This window comes from Brienomyrus brachyistius, chromosome 9 (genome assembly GCF_023856365.1).
Source record: "Brienomyrus brachyistius isolate T26 chromosome 9, BBRACH_0.4, whole genome shotgun sequence".
Taxonomy (NCBI): domain Eukaryota; kingdom Metazoa; phylum Chordata; class Actinopteri; order Osteoglossiformes; family Mormyridae; genus Brienomyrus; species Brienomyrus brachyistius.
In genome coordinates this window covers 7815938-7838678 of record NC_064541.1, presented here as the reverse complement: position 1 = coordinate 7838678, position 22741 = coordinate 7815938, and the positions used below count along the sequence as shown (strand labels likewise).

General features: G+C 44.1%; 1 protein-coding gene across 4 annotated transcripts in view; it reads right to left on the bottom strand.

Annotated features, from left to right (window-relative positions):
- Nucleotides 1-1922: 1922 nt before the first annotated feature.
- Nucleotides 1923-22741, bottom strand: part of atg5 (ATG5 autophagy related 5 homolog (S. cerevisiae)) — a 31970-nt gene continuing 11151 nt past the window's right edge. For all 4 annotated transcript variants that reach the window (XM_049026847.1, XM_049026848.1, XM_049026846.1 and 1 more), the window contains exons 7-8: nt 16527-16644; nt 1923-4401 (exon numbers count right to left, since the gene is read on the bottom strand). In XM_049026847.1, the coding sequence (XP_048882804.1) occupies nt 4265-4401; nt 16527-16644 (255 nt within the window). In that variant the 3' untranslated portion in view covers nt 1923-4264. The remainder of the gene's footprint in view (nt 4402-16526; nt 16645-22741) is intronic.

Genomic DNA, 22741 nt, shown 5'->3' with positions numbered 1-22741 from the left:
AAGCGAAACATTTTACCTACTTATGTTTTCATTTAAAAAACAAAAAAACGTCTAAGTGAGTTTTGGAATCTCGCTCCTCCATTTTGAGACATTGATTCATGTCCAGGACAATAGAACTGTCATACCAGACATCAGTAATGACTGTATAACTGCAATTTGGCATCTTAACCTCCTCAAATTTCCTCCGAGTCTTCGCACTTTCATACTCTTCTGGAGGACGCTGGAAGATCAATCCAACAACAATAATGAATCCCAGGCCTGTATCACAAAGCAGGATTTCTTGCATTTAACGTAATCTGGGCCAAATAGAAGCGAATAAAAGTAAAGTCCATTTAAACTGGGGTACCTTAAATCCCACACGTTATCCAGCTAAGCAAGAAATCCGGCTTTGTGATACAGGCCCCAGACAACAGCAGCAACAAAGCAGACAACTGAAAGTGTCTGCATTGTATTGTTGCATTTGCTTATCCAATATGTTCTCCAGCCTGCCAAAGGCTTTAGGCTATGCATCCAAATTCCCTTTCTAGGCTATCAGACGGTCTAAGCAGCTCGTCATGTCCCATCTAATCGCCACCACTGCCCCGAAGCTCAAACAGAAGCCAGACCACAACGGCAGCCTCTGTGGCTCCTAAGGCATGTATCCCCCACTCAATAAAATTTATTAAAAATGTATTTTATTTAAAATTTATTAAGTTTATTAAATATTATACTACAACAACAACACGTAAAGATCAGCCTCTAAGTCTCACACCTGTATCAAATTAATTTTAACCATCGACGACACATCGTTAGTCACACTACACCATTAGACAGCGTAACAATTAACAGCTGAAAGCATTATGAATGAATCTTTACAGGCCAACAAGACATCACACTAGTAAATATGAACATGTCCATGTGTACGTGAAGACTGATTCTTCGCAATATTTCTTAAAGATTATGGGGGATGCCTCTTCTGTGATCACAGCACTATACAGGCCCAAGCACCTGGCAATTAGCAGTCTGTTCTAATGAGAGGTTTGCTGTCCTCTGGCAAGTTTTGTGTGTGCGTCTGTGTAAGGGAGGGGAGGGGGCTCAAGTGAAATGAAAGAGAAGGGAGAGTTTTATTCTTCTAACGACACCATTCTTCAGTTCCAGGTGTGCACCACATAGGTGAGCTGTGGGAAGGGCGTCAGGAGTGACGGGTGCGAGGTTCTATTTACTTCGTAAACCAGCCAGATATCTAGCTACAGGCTTCCATGTTCCAGTCAAACAACGCTGATCAGTACACAAACAGCAACATAAAAACACAAAGACAGACAGGGATAATCATGGGATCTTATCCAATTTCTAATCGATCGGCTATAATATTTTTGGCACAGCAGACTGATCGGAGGCCTTGATAGTCCGCACGTCGGGGTCTTACGTCAGGATCGACCGAACGCCATGGCTCCGAGTTCTAAATGATTTACCTGCAAAGCCTGATCTCTCATCATCCTGGTCACAGAGGGTTATACACAGGACAAAAAAAATGAAATTAAATTCCCAGCAGATAACAAGTGAGGGGACATAAAAGGGATGGGGGCTTGATCTTTCATGTGACAGATTTACTGGTGAGCCTGGGATGAGGCCTCTGTAAGTGGGGGTCTTTACTTAATTAAGTTGTAGAGAGTACCGCCTTGGCTTTGATGTCCACTCTCCCAGACTGGGGCAGATGCTGCTTCTTGCGGCTGCCTTGTCTCCATGGCCGCCTCGCCTCCGTTTCCTCATGTCGTGAGGCTGAGAGTCTCCTGAAGCCACAGAAACTCTCAAAGTGGAGACCATCAGTTACGGGACAGAGGATGAATTTCAGCATCCGTCGCTCATTCGCCTAACAAAACCACAGCATATGTGAATTAAGTGTTTTTTTCTTTTTTTAAAAAAAAAAAGCAGAAAGGCAAAACTACAAAACATTTTCATTTTATTTTAATGTCAATGCAAAAGACTGTCAAGCACCAGTAAAGAACAGCCACTGCAGAAAGATATCTGAAGACACCGATAAAATGCACATTTAAGGTTGTTACAAATATGCACAGAAGAAAAGGGCCAGGGCGCAGGGCTGGTGGTTGCCCTTTTGTGGCATTAATGCAGTATTAAATTCAGGTGACAGTCTCCACTGGTGTCACTGTCACACAGGTCATGTGACTTCTGGAACAGAACATTCCAAGGCTGAAATAGGGAACAGATGATTCCAAACCATCTGGGGTGGGGTGGGGGGGGGGGGGCTGGGAAAACGATTGCAAACCATGTTTTCTATTTGTCCCCCTTCAATAGGGCTTGTCAACTACAGGGCTTTTCCCAGCAGGAACTGCGAGATTAAATCTGTTTGTCAACAAGCACTAAAGCAAAGTCATCTGGTGAACGCGATGAGAGCAGCCAGAAGCAGACCTGCGGAAGGAGCCGGGACTCGCCCCACTCCGTCACGTTTTACAGACGTGGTGGCGGGAAATCAGAGTCACACTCTCCTAGACATAAGTAACGATTCTCAGCTGCGGCGTGAAACTGTGTGGCATCTGCTTGTGTCGGTCTCCTGCGGTCCCTCATCCACAAACACAAACACCACGAGCTAATGGCCACGAAACCTCCCAAGCTCACCCAAACAGATGGAAGATGGAGAGGCTTGGCTATGATCTTGAAGGGTCTAAACTTGCGTCAATGGTCTGACTCCTAGAACACCGTTTGTGTCCAGGATATTGCTAGCTTTCATTAAACTTTCAGAAATTTTTGATGGATGCAAATGAGAGTGAATGCGTTGAGACAATCTTTTGAAATTTACAATCATTTTATCTCAAATGCAGACGGAATGACTGAAAAATCTGTGTTGTGAAAAACAGGCTGGTAATCACTATTCATAATGTTTTCATTTAATGTTGCAGTTGTTCTGCTGTGAGTAATTAACCAGATTTTTGACTATTTAAATGATTATCTTCTGTAAAAGATTAGGAGTGCAGCCAGGCCATAACGTAGGATCAACAGAGAGATGTGGGGGGGGGAGAAACACTCCAAAGAATGACGAAAAGTTTGTCAGAGCCCCAGTGTGGCCAACGCTGTTTTCATCTGTCCTTGTTCATCACCGCAAAATGTCCTCATCGTCTTGGAGACAGCCTGACGAGCCTTCATGGGAGAGAGGGCCTCCCCTCCGTCACAATGAAGAGGAAATATACTGCCGACGTCTGCTTACATATAAAACTGACACTTACTTTCCTTTTTGAAAAGTCTGCTCATCAGATCGTGGCACGAGAAGCTCTGTAACCGTCCAGCTTGCTCTTTGTGCGGTCAAAAACCTGAATCCAAAGTAATTGTGGGGTTTGACATGAGAGCTGCTAAGCCAGGCAGAGCCAGATGAATTCCATTGTCGCTTTTCACACCTACACAATGCTACCCCCCCCCTCCAACTTTCACAACCTGCCCATAAATAATGTCAAAACTGTGGACCATTAAAATAATTATACCCCCCCACACATGCATTACTCAGAGCCAAAAAAAGAGGAAGGAGTAGTTTAGCGGTCTAATTAACCAAGCTCAGAATGCCTTCCGATAATTAGCTGTTTAAAGATCTAAGACGATCGGCAGTAAATTATGTACAGAAAATGGGAAAAAAAAAATACATCCCTTACGCTGATTTTCAGTGACATTAGAAGGGCAAAAAAAGTGAAATATATATTTCAAAAAAAAAAAAAAAACTGAAACCTTTGCGCAAACTGTCTGACTCTGGAGACTAAGGCGTTTGAAGGAATCACAAACAGCAAGGCTCTTTACTCTGCAAAAAGAAAATCCCCCATGCATGTATCTAACTGTCAGTCCCAGAGGATTCCAAAGTCATTCATGTGGGGGGGGGGTTCCCAAGAAAGTTAGAAAAAGGAGAGGATGAGGAAGCCTGTGGGAACCACGGCAGGAGGCGGCAGCTAGACAGGAGCAAACACCCCCTTATCTCTGTCAATTTACGGGATGCCATACTTCCTGTTTGGCCATAAGGCTTTTCTTGTAAGGTTACTCCGGGGGGGGGGGCAGAGAAGGGCAGTGTAGTGACAAAGGAAAGCAGAGAAATGGATGGACTTAAGAACTAAGCACAAAAGAGGGAGCCACTGGCTTAGGATGGATGGGGAGAGACAGGGGAAGCTGGAAGATCTCCTTCTGGATCCGGAAACATACTTGGCCATACTGGTTACATTTAGCCCATGTCTAGTTTCCAGTTTCAGACACCCATGAAACAAAATTGTCTCTCGTGTCCCAGCAAACGGGGCTCTCAGTCGCACGGTGCTGGGATGATGCTGATGTGGAGGAAGTTGTCTGGGTGACTCAGGTGTTCACTAAGCCACTGGATAGGCGTCTCCAGCATCGGTTCAATCCCGTGAATCACGACCTGATACTTTTTCTTCTCATCTGTGAGGGAAGACGACAATGGGTTCAAAACATAAGTCCAGGAACAAACCACAAGAAACATGCTGAGGATCTTTCCCAATGAAATATTCCTGTAATGCATTCCCTTGGTGACAGATCAGCGTTCACACTTACTCTTTCCTAGTCATACAGAACCCATATAGAGAAGGTGCGTGCAATCAGAATGTGCTTCCACTCCCTTATATTTCTAGGTTACTTTAAAACATTTTAATTCTTTTTTTTTTTTTTTTTTTAAGGTCACGTACTGCATTCCTGAAAGTAGTTCCTTCTTGGGCTCCACCATCCGCACTGTCACGATTGTATCTGACTCGCGTCAGCAGTCACATGACTCGGTGTGGTGTGTCGCTCACCACATGGGCTTTGTGGCACCGCCTGAGGATGTGTGTCACGATGGCCGCCGGTGTGTGTGTGTATGTGTGTGTGTGCTGTGCCGTGACATCAGTTCCCGTTGATACCAGGTGAGTGCTGATACGGGAAGCAGCGCTGAGTCATCCCACACCGTAATACAGACAGATAACTGCAGCTTTCACAAAACCACATCCACCCCCCTGTGCCCCCCCTGCCCCCACCACATGTATGAGCACTGCCCTCATTCTCACTTTCAGACCCTTAGAGACCTACACCCACCCTCAGACTAAGCAAACATGTCAAGACATAGTCGATTATGCAGAGCTCAGTGTCACATGGCTGACCTTATATACGCAAACCAATTAAATAAATCAGTACTTCTAGATTCACCCACACACTAGTCCTTATTCTATACTACACCCCCTTGGGCTAGTAAGTAGTCTATACTACACCACCCACCCACATTAGTGATTGTTATACTAGACTCACCCACACACCGATCTACATATATATTACACGAAGCCCCTACATAATGAGTTTTCTGTATTTCCATTGCACAATGAATGTATTCTATACTAGACTACACTCACCCACATACTAGTCTGTATTTATACTATGCTACACCTCCACATAAGTATTATATATTATACTACAACCCCACAAGCTAGTGAGTATTCTGTACTACACCCCTATGGGCTAGTGAGTACTCTCTACTACACCTTCCACCCACATTAGTGATTGCTATACTAGACTCACCCACACACCAGTCTACATTTATATTACACTAAACCCCTACATAATGAGTTTTCTATATCTCCATCACACAATGAATGTATTCTATACTAGACTACACTCACCCACATACTAGTCTGCATTTATACTATGCTACACCTCCACATAAGTATTATATATTATACTACATCCCCACAAGCTAGCGAGTATTCTATACTATACTTTAGTCTACACTACACTGTATTGACACCAATACGTACATTAAACTGGTTAAATTTGCAGACGACACCAAGGTGAGTGGTGTAGCAGATACTGATCTATAAGCAGAGACGTTACGACGGGATCTGGATTTAATTAGCGACTGGGTTGATACCTGGCAGATGAAATTTAGCATAGATAAATGTAAGGTAATCCATGCAGGGAGCAGAAATATAAAGTACAGATATTTTATGGGTTCCACTGAAATAAAGGTAGCTGATTATAAGAAAGACCTCGGTGTGTATGTTGATGCTTCCATGTCCCACTCTCGCCAGTGTGGGGAAGCAATTAAAAAAAGCCAATAGGATGTTGGGTTACATCTCTAAGTGTGTGGAGTTTAAATCAAGGGAAGTGATGCAACAATTATATAATTCCTTGGTAAGACCCCACCTAGAATATTGTGTGCAGGTTTGGTCACCATAGCTTAAGAAGGACATTGCTGCCTTGGAAAAGGTGCAACGTAGAGCTACGAGAATGATTCCTGATCTTAGAGGAATGTCTTATGAGGAGAGGTTAGCTGAGCTGAATCTGTTTAGCCTCAAGCAAAGGAGACTAAGGGGGGCATGATCCAGGTATATAAGGTCTCGATGCTGTTCAGCCAAATGGCTACTTTAATATTAGTTTAAATACTAGAACTCATTGCCATAGGTGGAAATTAGCGGGAGAACATTTTAAACTGAATTTGAGAAAACATTTCTTTACACAGCGTGTAGTTAGAGTATGGAATAGTCTTTCTGCTAATGTAGCACAGGCTAAAACCCTGGGTTCCTATAAATCAGAGCTAGATAATATTTTAACAATTCTGAGCTATTAGTTAAGTTCTCCCTAAACGAGCCTGATGGGTCGAATGGCCTCATCTCCTTTGTAAATTTATGTTATGTTAATCTCATATACTAGTGTATTCTACACCAGATTATACTCACCCACACACATTCTACCACTACAAGCTCATGAGTACTCTATACTTTCTCTCTCACACACCAGTGTATTTCATACTAAACAATACTCACTAGTCTGTATTTTATATTATGCTACAACCCCACGTGATAGTGAGTATTCTATAGTAACGCCTACATATTCTACATATTGTCATATTCTATACTGGACTACATTCAGCCACACACTAGTGTGATACTGAATTCTGCACTACACTTTACTGGAGACAGCAAGTTTCAGCACTACACTACTCAACCAAAGCACCAATTTGTACCATATTATCCATCATAAGAAACAAAATCAAGCTTATCCTACTGGGTCATGGGGGGTCCGGAGCCTATCCCGGAAGCAATGGGCACGAGGCAGGGAACAACCCAGGAGGGGGGCCAGCCCATTGCAGGGCACACTCACACACCTTTACTCACACATGCACACCTACGGGGAATTTAACCTCAGCATGTCTTTGGACTGTGAGGGGAAACCAGAGTACCCGGAGGAAACCCCACGACGACATGGGGAGAACATGCATACTCCGCACACATGTGACCCAGGCAGACTCAAACCTGGCTCCCAGAGGTGTGAGGCAACAGTGCTAACCACTGCACCACCATGCCGCCCCCAGTGTGCACATATATAATCCATATATATCCCATGCACACAAAGTTTATTTCCACAAAACATTTTGGGTGAACAATTTCCAAATTTATAACTGTATGCTGGTTTTCATATAATAGGCAAACAATTACCATTCATTAGTTGTTAGCTCAGCAAATTTACACACCAAACAGTGGAAGATTTAAATCGGGTGAGACAACACAATCTAAACAAACCCAAACAAATCTGGGTTCATATTTAAAACTGTTTAAACATATTCACTTAGGAAACATTCAGACCTACATTTTGAAAAACGCTTTTTATTAAATTACTATAACACGACAAATGTTTCTTAACCAAATGTTTTGTTTAACCCAAGAAAAATTATATTCTTTAAACTTTTTATAACAAATTTTAAAAAGGGCAGCCATGGATACTGAAGAAAACCAGATTTTCCTCAACTATCTACGGAGTGCAGATATATTACATTAACTTTGAATAATAATTGAATAATAATCTTTCAAACCAACAGCACCATATGTAAGATGACCCGCAAAACACAGTATTAGACTATGCCCCGTTGCAGCCTGACCGGCCACTGAAATAAATACGCCCTTACAGTTCCGGAACCACCCTGAACTCAAACCTTTTGGGGTAATTAACACAGTCAAGAACATATTGCAGCTAAAATTGTCTGGAATTAACACAAACGTTTCCAGGATAACAGCCCTCAAAAAGTCGGCACACCAATGGTGGCTTTGAATGTTCCCCTAATGGATGCAACTCTGCAGAGTGAGTAAGAGGATGAGAGAGACATACAGGGGGGAGAAAGAGAAAGTAGGCACTGGAGAGGACCACAGAGGTTGCTGCTGGACCAAACTCAACTATTCCAAATCAGGACTTGGCAGCCAAACGTGCTGACATTCCAGCGGGATGATGACAGGGTCTCTCAGTATGTTTTTATACTTTACAGTTCAAACACACTTTAACCCCAGCATCCCTACTACTACAGCACTATCGACCGTACCCGGCAGCCAGGCTCTTCCAGAAACCCCTGGCTGGTCCTGACTGGGTGGCAGGCCAGTCGTGTTTTTAGTAAAGCCTGCGACAAACAGCAGTGCATACCAAAAGTAGGACAAGCCCTTCAACAGAAGCAGCTCCCATCCATCCATCCATCCATCCATCCAATCGCATATATTGGTCACGATCATAAAGAATCCAAAGCTTATGCCAGTCAGCTCGGGGCACAACATTGGGTTGTTATCTGTAGAGGATGTGCCACATACTCCAGTTCCCCTAACTGCATGTCCCAGACAGAGAGGCAGGGAATGATTCAGGGACACAACCACCACTTGTCCCTGCAGGATTTTCATTCCAAATCTGAGTATTACAATTGGACACTATTTTAATTAAATAATGTAACGCCTGGGAAAAACACTGATATATACAGTAAAGCAGAAATAACTGCAGCTATAACATCCCTACAAACATCTACAGTATTCTTAAACCTTGTAACAGTGTTTCCCAATCCAGTTCTCAGGGATCCACAGCAGTCCATGTTTTTGCTCCCTCCCAGCTCTCAGCGTGTGGCGCAGTGGGCTAAGCCTGTGTGCTTGTAAGCAGCAGGTCACAGGTTCAAACCCAGCCACAGCATGTCTGTGGGTCCTTGACCAAGGCCTGAAACTCCCTGGGCGCCATTGCAGGTGGCAGCCCTTCGCGGACAGCTTACTCTACATGGAGCAAGCTGAGGGAGGAGTAAAGACAATTTCCCCACAGAGGGATCAATAAAGTGTCAATTATATTTGCTCTACCAGGAGCTGGGAGGGAGCAAAAACGTGGACCGTCTGTGAGGCGCTGAGGACCGGATTCAGAAACACTGCTATAACAAAAAACGTTGGCGGGGCAATATGGTTGTCATCTGTTAACCTGCAGTGAAGCGAGGGGGTGAAGGCAGAAACGGAGATGGTTCCCTGGCCAGTGCCCTTGCCTTTCAGGCCCTGGGAAGCTCTCCAAAAGCAGCCGAAGTTGGGACAAGCAGTGGCTACTGGGAACGCCTGTTTGTCATGCCACTGCAGTCCCAGAGGAGTGAAAACGTGTCCAAAGAGACAAGACCAGGATTGGAGAAGACAAAGAGGCTACGATAGCATGATAACAAGGATGGGTAGGAGATGGAGAGGGTGGAGGTAAGGGAATCCTCTGGGGAAGAGGATATCTTAATCTTGATGCTACTGCATGGGCACATATACACAGGAAGAAGTAGTGAACGGGTGTGAGAGCTGCGTTTGGCACTCTGTCACTCTTTGGTCGGGGTGAAGGCAGCCCCTCCCTCACCCGAGTCATACCAGAACCACCCTGGCAGGTTATAGGGAGGGGAAACACGGAGATAGGTTCTCCACAAATCCATCTTGACACAATATCGGAAAAATAACTGTTGCGGCATGCCAACTGTGCATATGATTCACGTTCGGATGATAAAAAAAAACAGCCGACTTATAGGAAATCGCTGTGTGATCATCAGACACGCCTGCCCGCGTGGGAACTGAGGAGTGATTCCGAAAAAGGCTCCAGGACAACATGTTTATTTGTCCGATGCCTGACCTGGTACGTGTTTCCCCACATTCAGCCTAGACTGGAACTCGCAGAAAAGAAAACGAATAGCAGACAACAAGGAAAAAGAGAATGAATGAAAATAATGAAAACAAACTTGTATTACCTATGATTTCAGACATTCCATTGCAGGAGAATACTGCATGGTTTATCACAGCATAAAAATAAAACAAAATTAAAAATCAGAAGATGTATCTATCTGCCATACTGCTGCAGGCCGGAATGTCAAAATAACACCAAACAGGACACTGATTAAGCCATTACAAAACTTACCAAACAGTGTTTACAGGCAGTTCAAGTTTAACACATTCATGCACACACAGAAGTCTGTATTCATATCTTTGTAGGGACCGTCCTTTCATTTCTATGGGAAATACCCAGATCCCAACAATGACAACATTGACCCCTACATAGCCCTAACCTTAGCCATAAGACTTTTGACATTTTTACTTTTTGATGTGATTGCAGTTACAGATTTTTAGAAAATTGAGTTTCCCCTTGTGGGCAAAAAATGCTCCTCACAAGGTCAAAACAAAAAGGTTTTTAATCACATTCCTAGGACATTTGGTTCACACAATGACATATATGTATAAAACACACACACACAGTGACCAATACATAAAACAATCACTACACATACCATACACACATTTCTCCCTGAGGACACCCCAAGAAGCTCCGTCCTCAGCACCTGCTGTGCTCGGCCAACTCCACCCACCCCCACCCTCACTCTCGCTATGATGTGCTGGGGAATTTGCTCACTATGGAAACAGGGGTCAGCTTCCCCCAGCAATAATGATTTTCAGAAAAATCGTGCTACCAGATTACCAATGATCATGATGTTAATTGCATCAGCCTCTCTGCAGGGGGAGGTCACACAGAAGTGTGACAGTAAATCAATCAGATGTAAAGGAAGTTTAACAGGCCAAGGTCCGTCAGACCAATGTCTACGACAACAGAGAGAACCAGAAGAAAAGCCGTCTTAGGCAGAAGGCAGAAAGTGATGCTTAAGTGATCTTCATGTTGGTGTAAAACTGACATAACACCTGTCAAAGTCTGTTAGCCATTTCAAAACCTCTTCTAAAGTTACCCCAGTATTTGCAGTAATCATCCAATATATGGTATCCCATGGATTTTTTGACTGACATACTGTGTTTAGGCAATCAATACCTTGTTGGGTCATTTTACTAATAAGAGCCGGCAGTGAAATTTAACGATGCATGGAATGGCTGAGGTGCCCTGAGGACTGGTTTGGGAACTGAAACAATGTTCTTCTAGTCATCCAACATGATATCAGTAACTTTTTGGAGGACAGAAGAAATTCCTGTTTTTATTGTGCTATTGTTAATCTGCAGTAAATCGTAATTCCCAGATAAATAAGCTTTAACCATTTTCACTGACTGCCAGGTACTTTTGCACAGCACTGTACATAGACACACTATTATTGTGCAGAGTTGCTCGAGGACTGGTGCTGTGTGGACCCCCAGAAACTCACGGGCCCCCTAGTCCCGCTTCATCCCAATCCCGCAAAACATGCACAGCCGGACAGCTTGAAACAGACTGGCTTGATTCACACTGGACCAAACGGCTCTGCCATGGGAGGTCGGGGACGACTGGCCAAAGCGAAGCCAAGTAACCAGCCCCATCACACAAAGTGACAAACTAGAGAAGGGTCACGTCTGGCACCCCATTTTGGGTGATTTACGATTAACTGCACGATGCCATCTCCTCTGGGTCAAATCAGTCACGCCTTCACCAATCATACGCAACCTGCCTGGCTGTCAGTTGCGAGCAAAGTGTCAAATCAACATGCCACAAAAAGGAGGGTGGTCCTATGGGAAGTAAGAAATATTAATTATGGTGCTGCTACGGGAGCAGACGAACTCTCATGCACAAACGGACAAGTCATAAAGCATGACAACCACCCATGAACCACAGAAGCCATAACCATCTAGTCCCAACACACACGTACAGGTATTTTCTACATTTGAGATTCAACCACATACAGCTCTGGTGGGGGGGGGGGGATAAGAGAGCGCTCTATATTTGTAATATCTGCATTTTAAAACCTGGTTTAATCCTGGTTCTGCAGAAGAATCCATGCAGAAGGTTACACTGCAAGGCAGGCTGCTTCCAAGCTTAAAGTTTCCAAGACAGCAGGACAGAAGAATAAGGTGAAGCAGGAGACACTGGGAATGACTAGAAAAAAGCCACGTAGAGGGCAGGAGCGACTTTCTAATGCCAGTGATAACCATTACCTTATGTGACAGATTCTCATGAATCGTAGGATGACATCAAGTGACCTTCAAAAGCAATGGGAAACATGAAGTGCAGGTGTGAAGTGCACTGCTATGACGGTGCATATCAGCCTCCTAGAAGCTGGACTGAAGTCCCACAAAGCAAGGAAGAAGCCCTTCACTAATGAGAAAATAAAATTTATTCACAGACACACAGCCATAAATTGAGAAATGAGTGAAACCAAAAATTGTGCTGAGGTCTCAATTTTTTCCAGAGCTGTATTTTACCAAGAAAAAAAAAACACTGGATACAAGAGCAGATTGGAGCAGGTGTGAGGCAGGTGTCAGGCATGCCTCACCCACTCACCCACCCACCCACTCACTCACTCACCCACCCACCCACTCACTCACTCACCCACCCACTCACAGCAGAATGGGTGGGTGAAAAGAGAATTTCCCAATGGAGATTAATGAACTATTTATCAATTCACCCTTTGCTAGAACCCTCTAATCAGTCCGCTACATCATTTCATCATTGATGATGAAATAAGAATGCAGAATCGCCATTGGTCAGCAGGACTAATTATATAGTTACTGGCATCCTTTGCTCCGCACCACAATTATCTGTAAATGATGTAAATGACGTGTGGGTCCCTTTGCTGTGTAATCGTAAGTGTTGCGTGAATTGTTGGCTTCCTTGTCTGTGCTGCCTCTAGTATTAAACCAATAGCGGCTGTTAGTAAAAAAGTTATTTTAATATGTGTCATCTCGCTTATTAAAATGACAGACACACTCATTCCAAAATGCTTATCTGCACCCTGTATGTGAGTCTGCTGCACTGAAAATTCCGCACCATCTAGGGCTGTGGTGTGATATAGGACTAACAAGGTGGATTTATTGGTTTAGGGACGCGACAAATTGTTCTTGCCGAGGTGTTCGGTTTTTTCTGTGCGTCGTTTGAAGTGTGTGGCCACCTATCATCAGTGAGCTATCTGTCGGCCATCTGTGAACATCCCTGTGTTCCTATGGAACCAGCATGCGGATTTTGGTCCAAAACTTCTGCGACATCCCACCCCTGTCTTATCTCTACTCCATTTTCTGTAATTAATACCCCAGTAAGGGGACCATTACCTTTCCTAAATGTCCTTATGTACAAAACATCCCCAAGCATTACAAATATATCTATCAAAAGGCCATGAAAGACTTGTCTGTTAAAAACTACTCAGCTAAAGAGGAATTTTGTAACTGTTTTATTTCTCTTCAAATGGTGGCTGCCAAGATCTTTGAAAAATAATTTAAAAAAACTAAATTAGTACTGCGCTCCAGTAGATGTAACATCTACTCTCAAACTTAGGAGAATAAATGGTGAGCTGCAAGAGATTCTTACTAGTTAGAATAACTTGCGCACATCTACAAACACCGGCAACAATATTACAGCCCACTGAGCAATGCCACCATCAATAACACTGACAGCAAAGCAGCGGTATCAACAAACGGTGCCTAACACCCACTGCACACCCAAAGAGACGTGCTAACATCAGGCCACTGCTCCTGCCTGCCGAGAGTAACACCAGCAATATCTTTAAGCAGTAATCAGTGAGGCTATTCTTAGAAATTCTGTCTATCCGTTTGCACGCTACGCGGTACCACAGTTTTATATTTATTGCATTTTACAGCATGTATCGCGGCTGCCAAGCTGAAGAAGAGTTCCCATTTTCTACATGCAATAAAGTGGAGTTTTATCTTTATCTTAAAGCACTGCAGTAGCAGAGTAACAACCGACCAGATATAACCCTAGACTGGGGAATCGTAACAAACCTTATGTTGGGCTTTGGAGAGAGACCAAAATAAAGTAAATAGCTTAAAAAAAAATAATGAAATATTCCGAAAAATTAATCATGGATGAACGCTTTTTAAAGTAAAGAAACCAAAAGCTGGGTCAAAGAATTTCAGATGCGCAGGAACTCAGTCCTGCATGGGAATGCCACAAATAAGAAGAGCAATTAAATGCAAATGGGACAAAAACACCCGCATTTCTTCATTTGGCAAACGCTTTCATCTCAGCGACTTAATTAGATAAGAGCATTCAAGGGCTGCATTAGCATGGAAGGAGCCATAAATGTACAAACAAGCTGATCAAGTTCAAGGCATTAAGTGCAGATTTCCTTCACATGCTAGAGATGCGACAAGCTCTACAAAACAGGATACCTCTGACTTACGAAAAGCCTAACAAATCAAAGGCCCACAGGCATAATGAAGCCGAAAGGGGCAAATGCTTACGTTAACCGTTGAGAAAGGTACTTAACCTAAAGAGGTACTTTCCTTGACGTTTCCCTGTAAACAGCATTTACACGTCAAGCGCTTGCGTAATGAACACAAGAGGCCAACAAGAGAGACAATAAATGGACAAGGACGAGAAAGCAAAAGGAAGAATAGCCCTAAATATGACAGCACAGGTTTTCTGTGACTCGAAAGGTAACGAGCGGTCATGGGTTTGCAGCCCTTTCATAAAGACTTATGCACGACAGCGCCTGGGTTCTGCTGCACCGTAACCAGCGATACTAAGGGGTGTGACAATGAGTGGGCGGGTCTCATGAAGGACTGAGACTTGTTACGTGGGCAGGCCCATAAGCTAGGTCAACGTGGGGGGGGGGGAGCAGTTTCACATGTGGGCTGTTCCAAGGTTTACTTAGGGGCGGGGGGTTTTCTGTAGTCTCCATTTATTAGAAACAGTCCCACAGAGTGCCTTTTATAACCGGATATAGAAATTCAAAAAACACCAAAAATATAAATGGGGAATCCTAATCAGGCCAATTAAAAAGAAGACGCCTCAAATGTAAGACGATTTCTGAAAAATCTGCCACTGACACTACGGGTTCTCTGACAAACACCCCTGAGATGCCTCCCCGCGACAACGACCAGCTTTTTCGCTCACACACGCAGTTCAAACGTGGGACAAACAACATGTATAGACGTTTCTTGTGGCCGGCTACTAATTAGAATAACATGCCGCCAGCGGGAAGAATGCCGTAACGGAATTGCCTTCCTCGTGTTTGTTCCGATACCTCTTGGTATCGTCAACTCATCCGACTCTCGAATACCCTGAGCCCCAACTGGACCACGTGGTCATCCAGCGTCTAAAGGCTGCATGCTAGAGTTATTAACAATGAACACTTATTACGATTCTTGATAGATTATCAGTATCAATATCCAGAAAGCCCAAGAGATCCCAGACGTATCAGTCTTTCCATGGTGTCTGTGGCACTTTGAGGAGTGAACCAAGCACGTTACTCATCAGCAGAGGGAAACATGGCAGTATCTATACCCTTGAATAGGGCATTTAGAAAGTACCGAGCCCATAACCTTCCGGCGTCAGGTAGGGTAGCCTGACCACGTGGCCAACAGAAAATAAACTTGCTTTGGCTGCAGCCGTGAAAAGGTCGAAAACGGATCACGATCTGGGTGCTTTGTGATTAATGCAGAAGGGCCGGAAGCAGCAGTGGCAGATCACAAAGCAGCAGTCACGATGCAGGTAGCCACAGCAAAACTCCTGATATAAGATATATCAACACTTAGCACACCTGTCCAAACAGCGGGAATCCATAATCGCCAAGACCAAAGCGTTTTCTGCGCTGCCAAAACAAACTATGGCAGGAAGACAAGGAGGGGGGGGGGGGGAATCAAAACAATGCAGTAGCTTTCCAATCTGTAGAGATTTCACAAGCACGGCAAGAGGAGAAACGCCAAGCGCCTAAGAGGTACAAAGGGGCGACTTTCACCTTTATCCTGCAGGCCCGCCCCATCTGCTAAGGGGACAGCGCTGCCTGCAGGTTCACTGTCTGCTTATCTGCTCCGTGTGAGAGGGGGGATTTCCACATGAGCCTGTTTTGGCTTCACCCCCCCCACACCCCCCCCCACCTCCCTTTCACTGCCACCCTCCTCCCACCCTTCTTAATTCCACACTTGGTTGCACGTCTAACAGAAAATCTGAAAAACTCCCACACACACACAAAAAAAAAAAAACAAACCCCAAGAGAGCGATCTTTCTCCTTAACAGGCTTCACTGGGAAAGACAGAGTGAATATAAGCTTCAGTATGTTTTCATCACTGGACCCTTTACTTCTGCTGCAACCCGGGAGATTTACCTCCCCTCCCATGAGCACCAGCATCGACACGATATTCTGACAGTTAGACAGACGTCGTCAGGCTTTTTGATCCCCCACCCCTTTCCCAGAAAACTCTGATGATTGTGCTGAGTGTTGTGTCTGCGCCAGGCGGGGTGCAGCCCCGGACAGTACGAGAGGATGTTTTCTAGTCTGCAGAAACGCTCTGGTGCTTGAGATGGTAAATATGGCAGGGATGCAGCTTCTCGGGTGAGGTGGCGTTTGTACGTACTGTCCTTGGGTATGGCAGCGGGGAGGATCTCCCTTAACAAGTCGCCCAGCGTATGGACGTGGCCGTCTGGAGAGATGGGTCGAAACAGCTTTTGAATAAATGGTCGGTCACTTGTTGGCTGTAGAAAGACAGATAAGGGTGGCGGGAGGACATAAACAGTAAGAAAAGCAGACGACACACTTCGCAAAGAGCTGGATCAAACGCCCCCCTTACACTCAAACACATTGCCAATATGCCCACCAAAGCCCAAGACTTTAGCCCAAAAAAAAATAGTAAAAATAATCCCATAAAAAAACGTGATTTTTCTCACAGTGCGTGTCGCTAAAACAGGATATCTGTTTATCTAATACTTAACAGACTATCCCAATGACTTCAGTCCATAAACAAGTACATTAACCGCTTCATATTCTACACATCCGCTTCGATAGAGTCATCGAGGGCCACTGTAACCAAACACGATGACAGAAAAACATCTCCGCTGATTCACTCCACACAAATGTGGCGTCTATCATGGCCAGGAAGCCCCCCCCCCCCCCCCCCCAAATGTGGCTCGTCTCTCTTCGGCGTCAACAGCCCATTAAGGTGGCCATAAAGGCCCAGGGGTGAACCTGGGTCTCCTTGCATTGTCAAGGATACAGAGTTAATGGTCACAAAGCGACCTCTCATTGGCTCCTCTGACTGATCCCACCCCGTTGGCGGACCGTAAGCACCGTCAGCACCCCCAGCCATCCCAAAATGCGGCCGTCTCCCCCCCCCACCCAATGACTCATGTGTTTGTTCTGCTGCAGAGCCCGCAGGCCCGGTCCTAAGGAGGGAGCAGACTGGGCTTGACATCGGGCCTCGCAGCAGGCACAGAAACGTGGCTGAGGAACCATCAGTTCACCGGGCGCTCAGGTCAAATGAGGGTGCAGGTTGGGCTAGATGACTGTTACACGTAGCTGGACATTGTAATTCTCTGCCGGTTAACTCAACATACCTAATAATGGCGCCACGCTGGCTGAACGGGGGCTGATGTCAAGCTCTAGCTGCATTCTTGGTGAGGGGGGGGGGGCGGAGGGTTTGTCTGTCTAGAAATATATCAAGGCATTCGCCCTCTTCACAAAACCACAAGCACCGCCCCGGGACTAACGAGCACAGGTGACTGAATATGAAATGTCTTCGGCGCATTTCCCACTGCATTACACTACACCTACGGCGCATTATGAAACTTTAGCGACAATCTGTCTACATCACACTAAAAACTGAGGACCTCAGCCTGCTCGGTCATAGGGCGCCTTAACATTGCGCAATGCGACTGCACGTTTCCTGCTTGAAGATGAGACAAGCGATATTTGTGCAGCCATACTACTAGAGGAGCCTCGGATTAGTGCTTAAAATAAAAAAATGAGACGCTTAACAGCACGTTTCAATAAACGGCAGGAGGCAAACAGACACTGTAATGCCCACTATATATGACATCAACACTCTGGCATCGGTTATATTATTGTCTGTGTGATCAGTCTACAGGTATAAGGCCCAGTCTGGTCCAAACAAACAGCTTTTAACTGTCAAGCAGGCCTGCATTTCACCGCGTTACATCTCCAGCACGAGCAACACTTGGAACAATGAGGCATGTTTTAGATTTCTCTCCATGAGAAAACCAGCCTTGTTTATCCTTTCTTGCCTAGTTTTATGGCCCCCCCAGGGATCCGTTGTTTGCGTTACACAGTGCACAAGATGACGATATGAATATAAATAAAAAAATTAACTTAAATTAAACAAAACCATGCAGGCTTTAAGTCAATCCACTGTCCTTAATAAACTGAGAACAAATAAATAAACGCAATACACACCTACAGCCAAAAAACCCTCCTAGAACAATCACCGTAGTGGAAGCAATGTGTGCAAATGTAGACCTTAAAATAGGAAACAAGAGACCAACAAAAGTTGGTGGTTTGAATCAGGAACTGAACTTCCGAACAGCAGTCAATGTCTGAACTATATTAAAAACCTAGATTAGCCCGCAATATATATTGTAAGCATTACCCAGTGGCAGCATTTAGCAGGGTCTCTGAAATCATCCATGTATTAGCACAGCGAACGACACAAAGAGGGTGACTCCTGTTCCTACAATGCATGTTTAATTTTGTTTAGATTGTGGTCTTTGGATGAAAGTGCACAGTATCATGCACTCACTAGAAGTGGATAGCAGGGAATAAGTTCCTCATAACAAACTTAGAAAAAAAAAGTTAGTGCAGGAGGAAATAAGCAAAGGATGTGTTCCTCTGAATCTGAAGGATTCTAGGGACATGGTAGCAAAGGATGTCTACATCTTCAGCATTTCACATTTTCAGATTTCATCCTTAGGGTGAGTACTGTTAAAATGAAACACCTGGCAAAATGGGACAGTTAAACGTTACAGTTAATAAGGGTTAATACTTTATTTTCTCTTCTATATAGGGTTCAAGGGACATTAAATTCTTTTAGAATAGTATCAAGTTGAGATTCAAGACATTGAGATGATTCTATAACTATAAATTTTCAGTACGCATCCCATTTTAACAATACTCACCCTACTTGACATTTACATTTACATTTACAGAATTTGGCAGACGCGACTTGACATATCAATGTCAGTCAAATTGGAATTACCGTAAACCTTGGAGTACTTTTATTTAGTTAGCGGTCATTTCCTTTACAGCTCAAAAATCACTTGCTCAGTGCGGACTACCGGTGCAGCGGTGACATTTTCAAGGCACCCACTCCGGTTAAGGGAGCAGTCTGAGGTGGGAAGGAGACACGGGCGTCATAGGCAGCCAAGGCTCGGCTGAAATGCTCTCCGGGAGGCGCCGGGCGCTGGACAGCGTCCAAACGTCATTGTGCGCCGTCACACGGGCCGCCGACAAAAGGTGTCAAGCCGAGAGACGGGAAACTGCAGTCCGCGGTGACAAACGCCAGCTCGACACACAATAGGAACTAATCATAGGGCCGTGAAAAGGAAACCGGCGACACGGGGTCTCGGGTATCGAGCCGGTAACAGACACCGCGCAGCCGACGGGAAGAGAAGGTGGCTGGAAGCGCCGGCGCTCGCTATTGGGTTACCAGAAATACTGACTCACCGGCGGGAAGCGCGGGATTAGCTTGGGGGGCAGAGCAGAGAGAGTGCCGCTGCGGCTATGCATTTTTAAATACCGACATTAATTATTGACTGGGGCCCTATACAAAAAGGTCCATTAATCTCGATGAGGTGCAAGATACGCCGGACACCGACACTTTCTTTTCAGGAGGCGTGACACGCAAGCTGGCGGCGCGCAGCGAAGCAGCGGCACCCGGGGGGGGGAGAGAATCTTTGTTCCACCCTCTTTTCTAACGCGACCCCCACCGTTGTCTCCGCAAATAAAGGATGCCTATTAAAACAACAGGTGATGGACGCCACCGGAATAATAAATAATAATTATTAAGGTTAAACGCGCCTTGCTGTCCGCAAACACGGCAGTGGACTGACTGTGGAGCGGAGACCAAAGTAAAGAGCACTTTGTTTTTATTATGCATACACGCGATAACGGGACAAAACACATTTCCAAGTTTCTCACCTCGTCACAAATTGGCACACCACTCCTTTACCCCACTTAGTGGATCAATTTTCAGCACTGCAAGTTCAAAAACAAATTTAAAGTTCAAAAACTGTGTGTTTAAATGATACTGTTACGTGTTTTACGCCTGTGTACAACATTTGTTCGCAAATATCCGCTCTGTCTCTCCAGAATAGAGTAAACCGACTTCAGTCCAATATTATCTTTAGATGGTACAACGATAAAGTAAACAGCTATTTCCTCCGTCACTAATTTCAGGGAGAAAATTACTCTGAAATTGGATATAATTGTAATTTCAATGACGCTGCGAAGTCAAACATTTTAAAAACGACAAACATTTGATCTTGCTGATTTCTAAATATGCGTGTATATTCAGGTCACTGTATGTGAAAGACATTTTACAAACGGCTTAATGCTTTTATTTTCCCACGTTAAAAGAAACATGTAGACCTATGGACCTGCCACGCACTGTACTCAGAAACGCGTAAACCCTTAGTCAGCGTATGATGCTGCCATCAGGCGTTATTTATCGGCGCAGAATGATGCTTTTACAGCAAACGCATGATGAGACCCAAGAGCTCAGCAGCTGCCTTTCATTATGGTGCGTCCGGGGCCCTGACTCAGACACCGCCGGGATGCACCGCCGGCTTCCCCGACACTCAACGCCGCGACAATCCAAGTCGGCGTTTCTCACGTCGAGCTGATCGCCAGCAGTCCTTCAGCGGCCTCCCAAATCACCCACAGAAAATTATTATTAAAAAGCGCACGACCGTCGTTGAACCGTGCCCCTGTCAGATGAGAGTCCATCATTAAAGGAAATGTTATCATTCATTCTGGCTGCATCACAGATATGCGGTTATTTACGCGAAAGACCGCAATCTGTTTACAGATGGAGGCTCTGTGCCTGGAAGACAGTCGATTAGGCCTAATGGTGATTTATATATCCGGACCGGAGGAACTTTCTGTCTGGCTTTTAACGCTGCAGTAGGTCTATATGGTACTCGGACAGTCTGGACCGCTGAATCACTGTTAGTTTGATAAGTCTGCGGCTATGAAAAACGTTCCCGATTGTTTGTAATCTACTGACTACAACATGTCATTTCCTATAACTGGAAATTTAAACTGGAATAAACTGACAGTTACCCGAATTATATACAACATCCAAGAAATTACTTTTTTAGAAACAATTTTCTCCTTAAGAACGAGTTATGTAATAACAGGCAAAAATGAAAAACTACGGCCAGAATGTGACAATATGCCTCACATGCTGTACGCCTGCTGTAAACTACGTACTTTTACCATAAAGCAAAGCTTTTCTATTATTACAACTACTTCTGATTCGCCAGTACAAAATCTCAGTAGAATTACATTTCAATTTTAATGAGAGAATTTCATTTCAATTTTAAGTACAAAAAACAAACATGCTGATATACTCTGTCTATAATATTGAACAAAATACTATTATTAGTGTAAAAAGTTAAATCTATACTTCAAACACCATATAGACTTATTCCTTCAGTGTTTAATATATATTTCTACTAAGCTTTACAGGAGGTGTTCTAGCACTATTCTCTGTGTAAAATACTTTTTCTTGTCCTTAATAACATCAGTACTAGTGAATAAATTAATACAAAACTGTAGAAAATCAACCACAACCAAATCCTTGCTATAAAATAAATAATCTCATTTGGATATATATATATATATATATATATATATATATATATATATATATATATATATATATATATATATATATATATATAACCAATGAATTACCAATTTTTTTTTATTTAATATTAATGATTAAGACCATTTACTTCTCTTACTAATATTTATTAGCAGGTTACAGTTTACTGTGTTTCCAAAAATCCAGCCTCGCAATCCCTTGCAACCAGACACACAGAGCCGGGTAAAGTTTTCCACACCTCTGATGCGTGGAAGCCCAGACACTATTAATCATATCCGTGGAATTTTGACTGAGTCACGGCAGCAGTTGAATCTACCTAAACCCTGACAACTACATGGTATAGGGAGTAAAGCAGTGAATAAGGACTAGAATGGGAGTGAAATGTTCATGATTCTGGACTAAAGAAACCTCAAAAATTAATTAATGAAAAATACAAATACGAATACAAAACAGCAAGAGAAATAAATATTTTAAAAGAATTAAAAGAAGTGGAGATTTCAGGTTTAAGCAATGAATAAAAGTCAAATGAAGGCTGTGTTTCGGATGCGGCAGTCCAGTTTCATCACCCAAGTCCCATCGCAATCACCATCGGAAGGCTCACACACAGTAAAGTAAAATAATCAGCTCAATTGGCTGGGTTTATGCCACCCTGGCAACACTGCAAGTAACCGAGTGAGATGCAGTGATAAACTGTAATCCTAGATAGCTTGGAGGGTGTCAGATCAGTGGCTTCATTGTTCAGAAAGTTTACACCCGAAACCTCAAGACAAGGGTCTTTCCCATCCAGACAATTACAATCCGGGAGAGACTGGCAGTTCTGGGATGCTGGATGCCTTCCTTAGTCGCTTTACCCACTATAACCACGGCGCTGAAAGGTTTCCACCTACTCGCATGAGTTGCAGATGCAGAGCGAGCTGTTTTATTCTGGAAAACATTCTGTGCTCGCTGACTGG